Raw genomic sequence first — 14,066 nt, 5'->3', positions numbered from 1 at the left:
TTTGCTAGCAAGTGTTTACAGTGTCAGTTAGAAGGCTTTTTAACTAAGGAATTATTTTGCCTTCTAATTGCATAATTTCTTGTTTGTTACTCATTAGTGCAGATATTTACTTCCCATTTTTCTATTTCAGTTGTCCCATATGTCTGATGGGGTAAAAATTGTCTAATATTTGCTTTCTGAAGTATTTTTATTCTGTTCAGCTGAAACATCAACACAGATGTTTTTCTCTCTAATTAGCATATGTTTATATTTCTGTTAAATTCAGTAACTGCAACAGTGTGTATATAAATAGCACACAGCAAGTGTTAATGGCAAACTGGCTTGTCCTCTGAACATTACCTTAGCCTGCAATAATTGCAAAATTATATGAGATTAGGTTCTGAATCCAATCCAAGTTCAGCTCAGTCTTTTAGTATGTTCATATGAAAGGTAGTTCAGGTTATTCCTGTTTAAATAGTTTACTGCTAGTTGTGTGAGTGTCCAGAAGATCTGGCTTGATCTTTGGCAGTGAGGGCAAAGGAGGGTGACTTTGTTGCCATTTTTGTAATTTCTTGTTTCCTGGGTAGAAACAAGAAATTACTGTAACTAGAGTTGGTTTGGTTTTTATTTTTCCAAAATGAGGTTAGCATTTTCCGCATTTCTTGTTCACCTGAAGAAGACTACTACGCATATTCTTTATCCCACAGAGGTAAGGTAAATTTGGAAAAAACCTGCTCTTTTTGACCTTTCACTAATGCATGCTGCTTAAGGAACAAACTCATCCAAACTTGTTTTTTGGGGTTTCTTAATAGTGCACTAGAGCCTTCTGAATATCTTTGGTCCCTTCCTTCCATTCTGTTATACTGTGACTTCTCAATTGAGTAGCTAAGACCTAGAGGAATCGTAACTTGTCATGAAGTAGGAATGTAGAGGGATGGAATCAAAAAGCTTTCAGGAGAATTTTGCTGCAGCTACTGTTGCCAACCAAAGATTTTATGTGGTACACCACAGCCTCTGTGAAAGCACACAATGTACCCTCTGAAGGAGTTCAGTCTAGAAGTTAGGCAATGTTAACTTGTGTATAATAGCTAAAACCTGGTGGGAATGCCTTTTGGCTTTTAAATATTGCATGCACCTTTTAAAAAATGTATGGTGTTCTGAAATTGAAGTATACTTAAATAAAAGGAAATATGCGGAGAGTGTGGCGAGACCCACAGATAAAAATGAAGAAAGGGTAAGATGTGGTCCCGGCACAGCTCCCATTGACTTCACTGGGTTACTTTGGTGACTTTTTTTTTTTAATTACGGTAACCACTTTGTATAATATTAAGTATGTTTTACATTGATTCAGTATGTTGATATATTTCATCATCTTTGTACTTGCCACAGCTGGCTGGAGTCCCACTCTGCACTGAAACAGGATACGCAATCTGCTTGGGATCGGTGCAGAAGCTGTGTGCAGACATCTGCCCAGCCATCTTTAGCTCTCTTAGGAAAGGAAGCTGCTTTCAGCATGGGTGTTTTGTGCTTGACATCAGAAATATTACTGTGTATTCACCCATTTATGATTTAACTGAAAGTAGCAGGAAACATATGTGAATAAAATTGTCTGTGTGCACCAGTAGGGGATTCTTAGCCTGTTTCTGATTACTTTTAATGTCACTGATAACATTTCTGAGCTTGAATATTTCCCCCCAAATGGGTATGTCCTATAAGTTTGTGCAAGAACCTGTGAGCAGAATTTCATCCCCTTTCACAGCAGTGGAGAGCTGTTTCAGGTGACAGTTTTCAGAAACTACTGTGAAAGGTGTTAAGTGTGTTGCAGCTTCTTACTACACCTCTATAAAGCTGTAGATTCTTCTGAAGAAGATTTGTGAGGAGGCGTGTGGCAGAACACTAACAGAGCTGGCTCTTCTGTGTGGGAGTCAAGTCTGCAGTAGAATATAGGTAGTTCTATTTTTGTTTCCTCTGCAGTATTTTTTCCTCTGCTCTCATGGTGAGAACTCTCCTTCTGTGATTTCATTATACATATGTGTGTGATTCTCCATTCTTACAAATGTAGTCAGAGGGACGGTGGTCCCATTTTAAGAAGCTTAAACAGTTTGCAATTCTGCAGCTGGCAGTTACCATCACTCAGCTAGAACTTACAGTCATAAATGTCATAACTTGCAGCTCTGAAGGCTCCTATTCTGTTTCAATGCCAAGTGAAGCAGATTAGTGGAACTCAAATTGGTTTAATCTAATCTCTTTAATCTTTCTTTGGGTTATATTTATCTTCTTTACACTGGTGTGGACTACTAGATACATTCATGCAGTCTGAAGAATCTCAGCAGAGGGACAGTGTCTTGTCAAACAGCTTTTGGCTGGTCTATGATTGAGCTTTTACTTCGGCTTTTTTCCTTTTTCTTTGCAACTTGTAGCACTCTCACTGGCATGCTGAGCTTGCTGCAGCCACTCCTTGCAGGAGGGATAAGAATTTCTGTATGTGAGCTGTCACCTTGGTCTGTATCTGCATTAGCATATCAGACCAGACCAGACCTAGAATGTACTTTTGAAGGGTATTTCCTTACTGCAGTTCAGTACATACTCATCTCTTAGGATGAGAGTGAAGTGGGTATTCCCCAGCAGCCCACCTAATTCATGTTCTTTGATAACTCCTTCACTGGGACTAGGTTAGACCTGGACTGAAATATCAGTTCATAAAACGCTTTTAATAGGGTGCACCAGGGTGTTGGCAGCACCTAATTCACTGTCATCATTTTCCACAGCTTGCTAATGCAGACATCCTTCAATAGAGTTATAGATCACCATCTGAATTCTGATTCTATCTGGGTCTCTTTTCATGACTCCAGTGGAATGTGATCAGCTACTATTATCAAGGCTGTGCCCAAATTCTATGTGACAGTTACAGGATGTGTCCTATGACTACCAAGAATTAACTTTGCCTATTAAGTTCAAGACAACTTCCTAGCATTGACATTGTGATACCTTTGTGAACTAAAAGGGCTGGAAAAATTTGTGTTACTTAAAGGATGCGTAAGCGTGTGTGACATAACTCTAGGGACACAATCCTATTTCTAGTTATTTCAAGTAAGGCAGATAAGTATTATGTGAATATATACATATATAATAAAATACATGTAATCAACTTGTGTTCAGAATTTTCTGAAATAGATTGAAATTATATTTACCTATGAAGGAGTATGGAGAGTATTTTAACTATTTTGGCAAGTTATCTTTTCTGTCTTTATAACTCTCAAATATGTACATCTGTATTATGTCTTAATATTATATTTGTTTACTGCAGGGAGTTGGGAAAAACAAGGTGGTTGACAGATTCCTTCACCTTTTAAACAGACCCAGAGAGTATTTACAGCTGCATAGGTAAGAATGTGTTAGATTTCCATACTTTTTTGTTTTTATCAAATTTCTCGTGCTATTAAAACTCATGTTTCTGAAATTAATGTGTTTTTACTGTTTGAACAAAGGCCCCTTAAATAGCACACAGACCACAGGAATGTGTCTGGCAGAGGCAATAAGCTGACAGGTTGAGGAGTAGGTATAAGAATGTGATGCAATCATCTTGTTTGATACATGAGGAAGTAGAAGTGTTCTGATGCTAAACTTTGTTCAAAAAACAAGTTCTATTTTGCTGTCATTTCTGGAAAGATTTCCCTAGCATGAGGTATTGTATGAGGGAAAAGTTGTTTGAATATATCACTCATCAGACAAGAAACATTCTACATAGTAAAGGTTTTTTGACTTTTTTCCTGCTAAGTGCATGTATTTCTTTCTCACCCATAAGAGTTTGGATTAGAAAATTACATCAGAAGCTAAAAGTCAGACTTCAAGACAACAAACCAACTGAAAACAATTCAAAAGCTGAAATAATAGGAAATTATCTGCCTGCTTTTTATAACATGCACTTGAAACTAATAAATGCAAATAAAGAATAAATATATCTAGAAGACTCATTTTCAATTGAACTGAATCCTATTTCAGCTTCGTTCCTAATCTTTATCTCTTTGTCTTCAACTTCCTAGCTTCATCACCCTGTCTCTTTCCATAATCACTGTTTTTTAAATAGTGCTAATGAAAATGTCAGTCTTTGGTATTTTGCCCATTAGCAGCATAGTCTCTGTAACACTTTCTCTCTCATTTTCTCACCCAGATTTTTGTCTTCAAACGTCTTATACTTGTATTCCTGATACTTGGATAGCTCCATCTCATTACTTTTCTACTGCTGTTTTCCTTTATACTACTTATTCTAGACTTCTGTCACTTCTATATGAAATACTGATTTTGTGACCTCCTGCTTTCAGCTTTGTGTTAACTTTCCTGCTTGGAACAGCTACCCACTTTGTCTGGATAAAATACACTGTGATTTTTGCAAATCCCAATGATGTCACAAAGTACTGCACTATTTCTGTCCCTTTGTGTGTTCTCCAGTGATGAAGCAGAACAGTGCTTGATATGAATTCATACAGCTCAGGAGAACATTGTAGAAGCACCATGTTTGGGGTTTTCATGCAGCTGTAGAATGTATAAATTACAGCATGCTAGTTGAGACATCACTAGGAAGAAAAATGTGCATTTATTGTCTTGCCAATACAGTGTTCTACAGTCTCTATAAGGTATTGCTTATGATTACTGGGGTTTGGAGAGACATTGAAGTAGAAAATGAAGCAGAAAATGATGAGCAGTCCTATGCAATTATACGAAAATAATTTGTGAATATAGCAAAATCAAAAATTTCTATTTCCTGGGTAGTATTTTGAAATGCTATGTGAAGAACTCAATCTATAATATTTTGGTTATACTTTACAGGGTGTTTAAACAAGGATTAGAGTATTGTTAGTGCACTCTTCTGGATTCAAAACAAAGTAAGAGCAAGTTTACAAAAAACTCAAACAGTTTCTAGTAAGCTTTTACATAGTTTGTGGGGGAGATTCAGTCAGTAGCTTATGACATAGATGTACTTTATTAGAAAATATTCTACAATGTGCACTTCATCTTTGATAACCCTCTGTGTTTCTTCAGATTTCCTAGCTAGCTACCGTAAATACCTTTAAGCATGCTAAAGGAAGTATTTCTAAATATAATGCTTTTAACAGTGCTTGTATACCTGAATTACAGATCTTGACAAGTTCATTAGGGTGGGGTTTTTTGTTGGTTTGGGGCTTTTTTACAGTCTTGATGAAAGAGTGTAAGGAGTTCTGCTGTTCTAACTCTAAATATGTTCAATGACATTCAAGCAGGGAGTATTTACCTTAGAGGCAATAAGCTATTACCAGGAGTCATTTTAAAATCTCACATTTTATGTCTTGTACTTCAAGAGGATGAGAGGAGATAAAAGACAGAAAAAGGGACATCTGTATTTACTTGCTCTGCAACTGATTCACATGGGAAGGGTCAGCCTTACTTAAAGGTTTTGATTGCTTATGTAGGCTATAAATCCTTTCTCTTAACATTTCCTACAGCATCTCATTGAGAAGTTTTATATTCTTGAAATCTGTAAGCCTTATCAATCATTTTGATACCATAAAGCAGAAAATCTTAATGGAGGGAAGCTGCAATTAGATTTAGTAATGACAGAAATTACGAAAAATGTGTGCTTATGAATTATTCAAAAAGTTGACTGCATTCTCTTGCATACTTTGTAATATTAGCTGATCAGGAGTTGACCAGCTCTCTCATTGCATTAATTGTGGGGTTATGAAAAGAGGTAATATGGCACAGGCTCAGCACAGCCTCTTCCTCAGACTGCACTTATGAAGCATTTTGCTGCTTTCCTGTGTTAAGGAAGAACTTCCATCTGCCAGGATTTCCCTGTCCCTCCTTTCCTACAAGAGTAAACTTCAGCAGAGAAATCCCCAATTTTATTTACCCTTCTGGTATGGTTGTCTCCATTTTGCTCACCCGGGACACCGGCTACATCTTACAGTATAAACAACAGCTTTATTTTGTCTAATATCAAAGAACTTTTAAGAGTTCTTATAGAAATTAAACATGTACTGATTTTACAGTAACTAAGAAACTGGCTGTAAGAAAATTTGATGTTCTTCAAGCTAATGTAATAAGTATTTGTGTTGCTTCTAAATTAATGAACACTGGAAAGCCTCATTATTTTATGAACCTTCTGTTACTACTTTTGCTGTCTCCCCTGTGAGTGATGTGGAAAGAATTTTCCAGTGGTTCTACACAAAAATCTGAAGTTAAATTTGGTAGACTAAATTAGTATTTTATTAAATCAGGGAAATAATTTTAATGGAAACTGATAATCATAGAATCATGGAATGTGCTGAGTTGGAAGGGAATCACTAGGATCCTCAAAGTCCAGCTGCTGGCCCTATGCAGGTCCAAGAGTCACACCATGTGCCCAAGAGCATCATCCAAATGCTTCTTGAACTCAGACACGCTGTGACCACTCCCATGGGGAAGCTGTTCCAGTGCCCAACCACCCTCTGGGTGGAGAACCTTTTTCTAATTTCCAAACTAAACCTCCCCTGACACAGCTTCAGGCCATTCCCTGGGGTCACTGGTCACCGCAGAGAAAAGTTCAGTGCATGCTCCTCTGCTTCCCCTCACGAGGATTTCTTGCTTTATTATTCTTTATTGTATATTTATGTTTCATTATATCTTGCTTTTTTTATTCCCTCATGATGTCTTGCTTTGAATTTCAAAATCTCTAAAACCAAGAAGATTACATAGAAATAAGGAAAAAAAAAAGTAAAACTTTAGAGGAGACTCAGGGAAGAAAATATGCCCTGTTAAGACTGTAAAATAGTTCTTAGCACTGATGAGAGCAATAGATAAGTATAAAACTGTAAGCTCCCAGCTTTCCTACATAAAAATGTCAGAAGAAAGTATCATGGACTCTAAATTGTTGTCTCCTTTGATATGATCAAAGAAAAAAGAGATTAATTTTACTTCTCTTATCATCAAATTGCAAACTAATTTTACACACAGAATGATTTTGCCGGTGCAAGACATTCTTTATCTGTCATTTAAACATTTAAGTTTGCTTCTATTTGGAATTAAGACTTACTCTCAAGCTGGTTTTTATATTTCAATTAGAATTATTTCTCCTCCTTGCAATTACTATTTTTGTGATGACTATATGTACAGAACTACAGCATTTATCCTTCTGTTTTCAAGCTTGATTGAAATCAAGCTTGATTTATTGTTCCAGTTCGGGGATTTTGGAAGAATTTTTTTTGTTTGTTTGGTTTTTGGTTTTTTTTTGGTTTTGTGGGGACTTTGGGGATTGTGAAAAGACTTTTGATAGAAGGCTTCCTAAAAGCCTAGGCTTTGACTAGGAAGATGTAAACTTTAATGATACAATTTTTATGGTAGTTTCTGGAGTTTTTTGGAGTAATATGTTGTTATCTGATCTTAGCTTTCATCAAAATACACTGCTATGCTTAATACAAAAGCATAAAAAATAAAATAAATATTTAAATGTAGTTTATTCTCATTTACTAATTTAGGCAGCTTAAAACAACTGGAAAAAATATTGGGGAGAACAAGACCTGGGAAAGCTGTCACTGCTGTTCTGCTGGTGTTGGATTTGCTTTAAGTCACGTAGCCAAAAAGAGCTACTGGTAACATGAAATCTCTGAAATTACCATCTGCCATCATGAATTGTGCTCTTAGCTGCTTTGATAGCAAACAAAAACCTCTCTGTCTTGATAATGCCTTTACAAAAAATTAATTGCAGAACATCTGTGTTCTAAGAAACGTGTTTGTTAGGTTCAGGAAGGCATGAAGTTCATTTTTGTATGTCAAAACATTTTCTTTAAAGTTGTGTACATTGTGCTCCTTGATTTTTTGAGATATTCAAAATCTGGATGCTGGACCCTGTCTTGGGTACCTTGACTCTATGTGGCCCTCTTTAGCAGAAGGGTTGGACTAGATGACCTCCAGAAGTGCCTTCCAACCTCAACCATTCTGATTCTGTGATTTAGCAATTTCTGCAAGGTAGCAGCTGGATGACCCCTAGCTCTTGTTCTAGGTATGTTGTAGTAATGTTGTAGTCTTAAACTCATTTTAACTTTTTTTTTTTTTAATCTTAAATTTTATAATCCAGCAGTGGTTGTTGAATGGGAGGAAAACATTTGCACTGTCCTTAGGTGATGCTCAAATGTGTTAGTAGGAACAGCAGTTAAAGTTGTGAGAATTAAGAAACCACTTCAGACTCAACATTGTTTTCAGAACACAGTGTGTTAATGAGATTAAATTTGGTAACTTCTAGATAATTTATTTATTCTTATGGTGCACATGTAAATTATGAGTGGTTGTTAAGCAGAAGTTTCTCAGTTATGTTTCCAGCTTCATGCTGTGTCAGTGACAGATTAGCTGTAGCAAATGCAAAATTTGGAGCCCACAATCTCCTCTGCTAACTGTCTATCACAGACATTCCGCTATACAATTGAAAGTGATCATGAGTAAAGAGTACTGATCCTTTTCTGTTCTGATGGGAACTTGGTTATTCTTGGCTAGTGGGAGAACTGGATCCCTCCTCTGAACCAGTACAGATGTAGCCACTGAAGTCCAATAAGTAAAGCTAATCAACTTCAACTCTAATGTTTTCAGTGTATAGATCTGCATAAGAACATCACCATCACTTACAGAAATAAAGCTTTTGATGTGTAGACTGCAGTGTAATCTACATCAACAATGTATTGATGGCTGTGAATGGATTTTCTGCTGTTAAAACCTCAGTGAATCTGCAGATGTGAAATGATTAGTTTCATTACATTGTTCTCCTGTGTATCAAGAAAATAATCTTCTAGGAAATTAGTTTATTGTGAAAAAAGATAATATGTATCTTCATAGAGTCATATGACAAAAAGAGTGAATGTTTTTTAGTGTGTGAGGGTTGTTCTCTATGAAGGCAAAAGTGTTAGAACAGCTTGTAAATATGATGTGACGCCTTTTCTTGAAATAGAGAATGTAGGGAGTTTTCTTGTTTAGCTTTTGATAAAACAGGTTTACCCCCAAATTAGCCATGTTAAGTCTTAGTTCTCCATTTGAAATCTTTTTCTTACAAGCTGAGATAACTTATTTTTCTAAGCATTTACATATACACTACAGCAATATATCGTTGTTGTAAATGTGATGTTTGACACTGTCAATGGAATACTAACTGCTAGTGAAATTCTATTTTGTATCTGATGGTCTTAGTATTCTCTTTCAATGCATTACTACCTTGTTCTATGTGTCCCAATGCATTTCCTTACAAAGAATTTGCTTAAAACACCTTGATTTAATATCACATCTTTCTGTCAGAGTTACTATATTTATTCTAGTGACTGATGATTGGAAAGGGTGATACAGAGTTCATTTTAAAAATCTACTGCATTTTGTGTTATGCCTTTTCTAGTTCCCTAATAAATTACAGTAATCTGATGATCTTTTTCCAAAACTTACCTGAGTTTGCATATATTATTATTTTCAAAACAAATGTAATTTTGCTGTGATCTTTAACAATCCAATTAATGGGGAGTTTGAGGTAGGAAAATGAGCTTATGGTGTCCCTACAAGCAATACTTACTACAAACTGTGCATTAATCTTTAGATCTTAATTTTCTTTCCGTCTTTTTCAGCACATGTAATAAGTATAAAATCTAATTATCTGTTTCCCCTATTGAGATAATTTAAAACTACCCTTTCAGCTTTATTGACTTCAGATTTTTAAAATTCTAATTAAAAAAGCTGTTTCAGAAGAAACAGCTTCCTTTGCGGTTTACAGGTGGATACTAGAATTATATTGTACTTGTTCTCAGAGTTACATTTGATTATCATCTCTTGAAAGAATATGGGATCACATGAAATAACTTCAATGCTGACCTGCTCTGCAGGTCTGTTTTTAAAAATGAACAATACAGAAAAGTTATCTCTGTAGTGGGCTGTTGAAAGAAGTATTCTATGGCTGCACTGGTTTATTTCAGTTGAACACAGCAAAGGTGGGGGAGATGTTGTGTTGTGTTTTTGTTTGTTGGCAGCCACAAAAGAAAAGTCTAGGTAATTTTTCCTCATGATTCATGAGTCATTAATGTTTAGATTATTTTCTTTTAATATTTTACTTTATAGTGTGTGCTTTATTCTTTATATAGCTCATGTTTGGAAATAAGTAATAAGATGACATATTTTTGTCATGAAGATTTATATTGTGAAGCTCTGAGTGCATTGACTATATAATGGGTATCTTTATGGTTTTTACTTGTTTTTTACCTGTTTTCTTAAATACATTTTCAGCCAATACAGAGTTGCAATGCAAAGCTTACAAGATTTCATGCCAGCTGATGGTCTCTGTTTCCAATCTTAGCTTTTCATAAACTGGCTGATTAGCTCTGCTATTGTCAGATTCCAGGTGCTGCTTCCAGAAAGCCACTTTATTTGTCTTTTTTGTAGGAATTGAATTCAGCTTTAATATGCTGCTTGCATGGCTGTTAGAGAGAAATAGTTCAGGTTAGAAGACCCTGTTGTTTCATTTTCCTCTAAAGCTGAAGTAAGAGTTTCTCGCTGTTTACTCAATTAAACGTATTCTTACAAGCAATAAGGGGAGCTGCAGGGTGTCATGTTTCCCCATTTATGGATTTTACAATTAGGGTGAGTGAATTTTGCTTCTTGTTTTGGCATATGGATCACATACAAGTAATTGTGTAACTACAGATTTAAGCATATAACATGAATTAAACATAATTCCCTTTGACCTTTCTTCTGCCACCTGCAGTCGTACTGAGTAATGAGTACCTTTATAGTGAAAATAATTTCTTGCATTTTAAACAAACTTATGTCCTGCTGAGTAGCTGTAACAGCCTAGCAGGAAAAAAAGGTGGATTTAATTATCAGTTCATACAGATAAGTCAAAAAGCCTTTACAGGGTCCTTTTTAACAGAGCAATGAGACATCTGGTTAGCTTTTCAGATATTTCAGAATTACCTAAACATAGCAGTCAGATAATGCAATGCAATGGCTCTGTGATGGGTTGACTAAAGAAATTAATTTGTAAATGTCAAAATCGTGCAGATTGATTCTTTGTGTTGGGATTGCCTGCTCTTCATCAGGATTATCCATTAGTAGATTAACTGACCAATTAACAGCTTCAAATGGCCTTTGGACTAATTATTTTTCAAATACTCTTTCAAATTAGGTCACAACAGATGGGTATATTCATGTCTGATTGACATGTAATTGAGAATAAATACATATCTAGGTACATAGGTATTTAGATAACAGATGCCTCACAGAAATGAAGAATAATTTCTAGAGCATACATTCTACATTTCTGATTTTTCCTTTCAACTACCATAAAGTTCTGTGCAGTAAATCAGAAGAAGGCCAAACCTGAGCTTGGTTTATGTAACCTTGTTACCATGAGCAGGGACCCCTAGAACATAAGGTTGCCTTGCACAAATAATCTCTTACCTTTTTAGCCTCACTGTAAGTACATACAGAAGCCAGGACTGTATTCTTCTGCACTTGTCAAGATGAAGTAACTCCAGGGAATGTGTTTGTGATGTTAGCTGGGGCCCTGACACCGTGTCCTGTTTCGGGGCATAAGCCTTCCTGGGGACTCAAATCTTAAATTACAGTGTTGGAACACCTTTTGTTAAGCTAGAGGATAACAACTAACTCTCTGAGGTTGATGGAAATTTCTCCTGACACAGTTCATAGTTGTTCTCCAGAAGGAAGGCATGGCTGTCAATGAAACAGAAACTGTCACAGCAGTATGTTCAAGTCAGTCTGCAGACCTCAGAAATAGCTGCCTTTAGGGTAAATAATGCAGCAGTAGCAAAAAATAAATAAAAGACAGCAATATGAGCTAATAAAAAACATGAGAAGAATTCTCAGAAGTCCTACTATGAATTGAGTGGTTCTGTCAGAGGAGTTGATATATTTCAGTAGTAAATATTTCTTCTCTTTTTTTTCCTCTCTTTTCTTTTTAAATGGAGCACTTGTGAGAATGGCTTCCTTGATAAAAGTACATTCTTAGGAAAGACATTAGTGAGCTTTTCGTATTTTGCTTTTATTGTCAGGCGAAACCAAAATCAGTTCAGTTGAGTAAGATGACAGTATGTCAGATAGTTTTTCTCACTCTACATTCCTACAGTCCTGCTTCTTTGTGTCAGACCTATTTTCATTGCTGAATGTGATGAAATTGGGAGGTTTTGGTATTCATGTCTTTGCTAGAGCTGGTTAGTTGTTATTATTAAGGTGCTATTATTACTAAGTGAAAGTGAATTGGAGGTTTTAGTTCCTTTCCTGTGGGAATTTTGAGTGCCAGACATATTTTGCATTTAGGAAATACTGCTTTCTATGTTGTTCAAAAATATTTCAGACTTAGTGTATTTTTATGTTTCTATATTTCAATGCCTTTACATAATTCATTACAAAGTGGAAATTTAATGAAAAACCCTAAGGAGACAGTTTATTTTTAGCCATTCTTTACTGTGTTTGGATCATGGTAGGTTTCTTAAGAACAGAAATTAATGATATATAAGTGTATAGCATATGATTCTGAAAGGAAAATAATATTGATCTGTCATAACCCTTGTAAAATCATTCATACATGTCTGAATGTAATAGCCTAAGCAAATACAGGAGTTTCACATACACTTAAATTTTCAAGCCAATTGCATTAATATTTGACTTACATTTAACTTCTTTAATACATTGCAAATCCCCCAGTGTATTTCCTTAAATACTAAGGCTGACTATCAACAAAGCAGAAGAAAGATAAAATAAGAAAAAAAAAATAGAAGATAGATTCAGAATGTCAGTTTTTATTTCAGTTTGATACCTTCTGTATGTTTTCTGATTATCCTACTTTCGTAATAGCACTTAAATGAATAGTAAACTCTTGTAGTGTTTATTTTCCCCAAAAATATGTCAATTCTGTCTTCTCTGAAGAATGAGATCATCCTAAGGATTTGTGTGGGCTGCTGATTATTACGGAATACTAAGCACAATTTAGTATTCCGTATTAGGGGGTTGTAAGTAATCTCTGCAGAGCCAGAGGATTAACTCGCTCAGCAAAAGTAAAGTACTGTTTCATGTTACAGTAAAACATCATTTGATATTTTTGTCTTTTCTTGTGTCATCACCTGTGACCATCCACCACACCTCACTAGAGATCTTCATTTCCTGATGTGTTTTGTTTACTTTATTGTTTTTCATGCATTATCTCCTAAGTGCAAATTTATGATCTGTAAAACATCCTGTAATTCATCTTCCTTTACATTATTCTTGATCTATGCTATCCTTGGGTTCCCTCATTTTCTCATCTTTCTATTACTTTAAAGAGATCACAGTTCAAATTTGACAAATTCTTCCCCTTTTTACCTTGTAATAATTCCTCAGAACATTTTTCCTTGAGTTATTTCTGACTAATTAGCAACTGTGATTGTGAGTCTAGCATTTGGTTTATGCATTTTAAAATTCTTCTGCAACTGCAACTATATAGGCTTGAACCCGAAATGTTAACTGGTAGTGGAGGTAGGCTGATACATACAATCTGAAATTTAGTCCCTAAATAATGTCTGTTCAAGAAATAAAAATCATTGGTTTGTTGTTATTTTTGGATCTATTATTGATTTCGCTGTCCAGTGTATAAGCTGCTTAGACACACAAGATGACAGTAGAAACTTTGTTTTTGTGTCCACAGTAGGATTTATAAGATAATAGATTAGTGCTACTGCTTATTTTAATGATTTAAAAAATTATATGTTGCAAGTGAATACAATGTTAATATAACTATTTGGTGTAGGGTTGCCTATTTGTGACAGGGTTAATTGAATTCAATGTGGTCCCATCTTGGTAACCTTTCCCTTTCTGGATTAAAGTACAGATCAAGTAGCCAAACATTCAATGTCTCTCTTTCTGCCCTCTGCTTTATTTCTGTGCATGGAAACTGTGGGATAAATGAATTGTGGGCTCAAAACTAAACAAGAAATTATTAGTGATTAGGGACAGAAATCCTGCTGACAGCAGTTTCAAATAAAGGAAATGTGCAAGTTATCCTCTCAGTTTAAAACTGTATTTGGAAGCTGGCCACTTAATAGTGTGCTGCTAACAGTACT

At 35.4% G+C, this 14,066-nt stretch overlaps 1 protein-coding gene across 3 annotated transcripts in view; it reads left to right on the top strand.

Annotated features, from left to right (window-relative positions):
- Positions 1 to 14,066, top strand: part of VWA8 (von Willebrand factor A domain containing 8) — a 183,371-nt gene that overhangs the window by 82,960 nt on the left and 86,345 nt on the right. For all 3 annotated transcript variants that reach the window (XM_064408684.1, XM_064408685.1, XM_064408686.1), the window contains one exon: positions 3,287 to 3,363. In XM_064408684.1, coding sequence (XP_064264754.1) covers positions 3,287 to 3,363 — 77 coding nt within the window. The remainder of the gene's footprint in view (positions 1 to 3,286; positions 3,364 to 14,066) is intronic.

This window comes from Passer domesticus, chromosome 2 (assembly GCF_036417665.1).
Source record: "Passer domesticus isolate bPasDom1 chromosome 2, bPasDom1.hap1, whole genome shotgun sequence".
Taxonomy (NCBI): domain Eukaryota; kingdom Metazoa; phylum Chordata; class Aves; order Passeriformes; family Passeridae; genus Passer; species Passer domesticus.
This window is presented reverse-complemented; position numbering and strand designations above follow the sequence as displayed.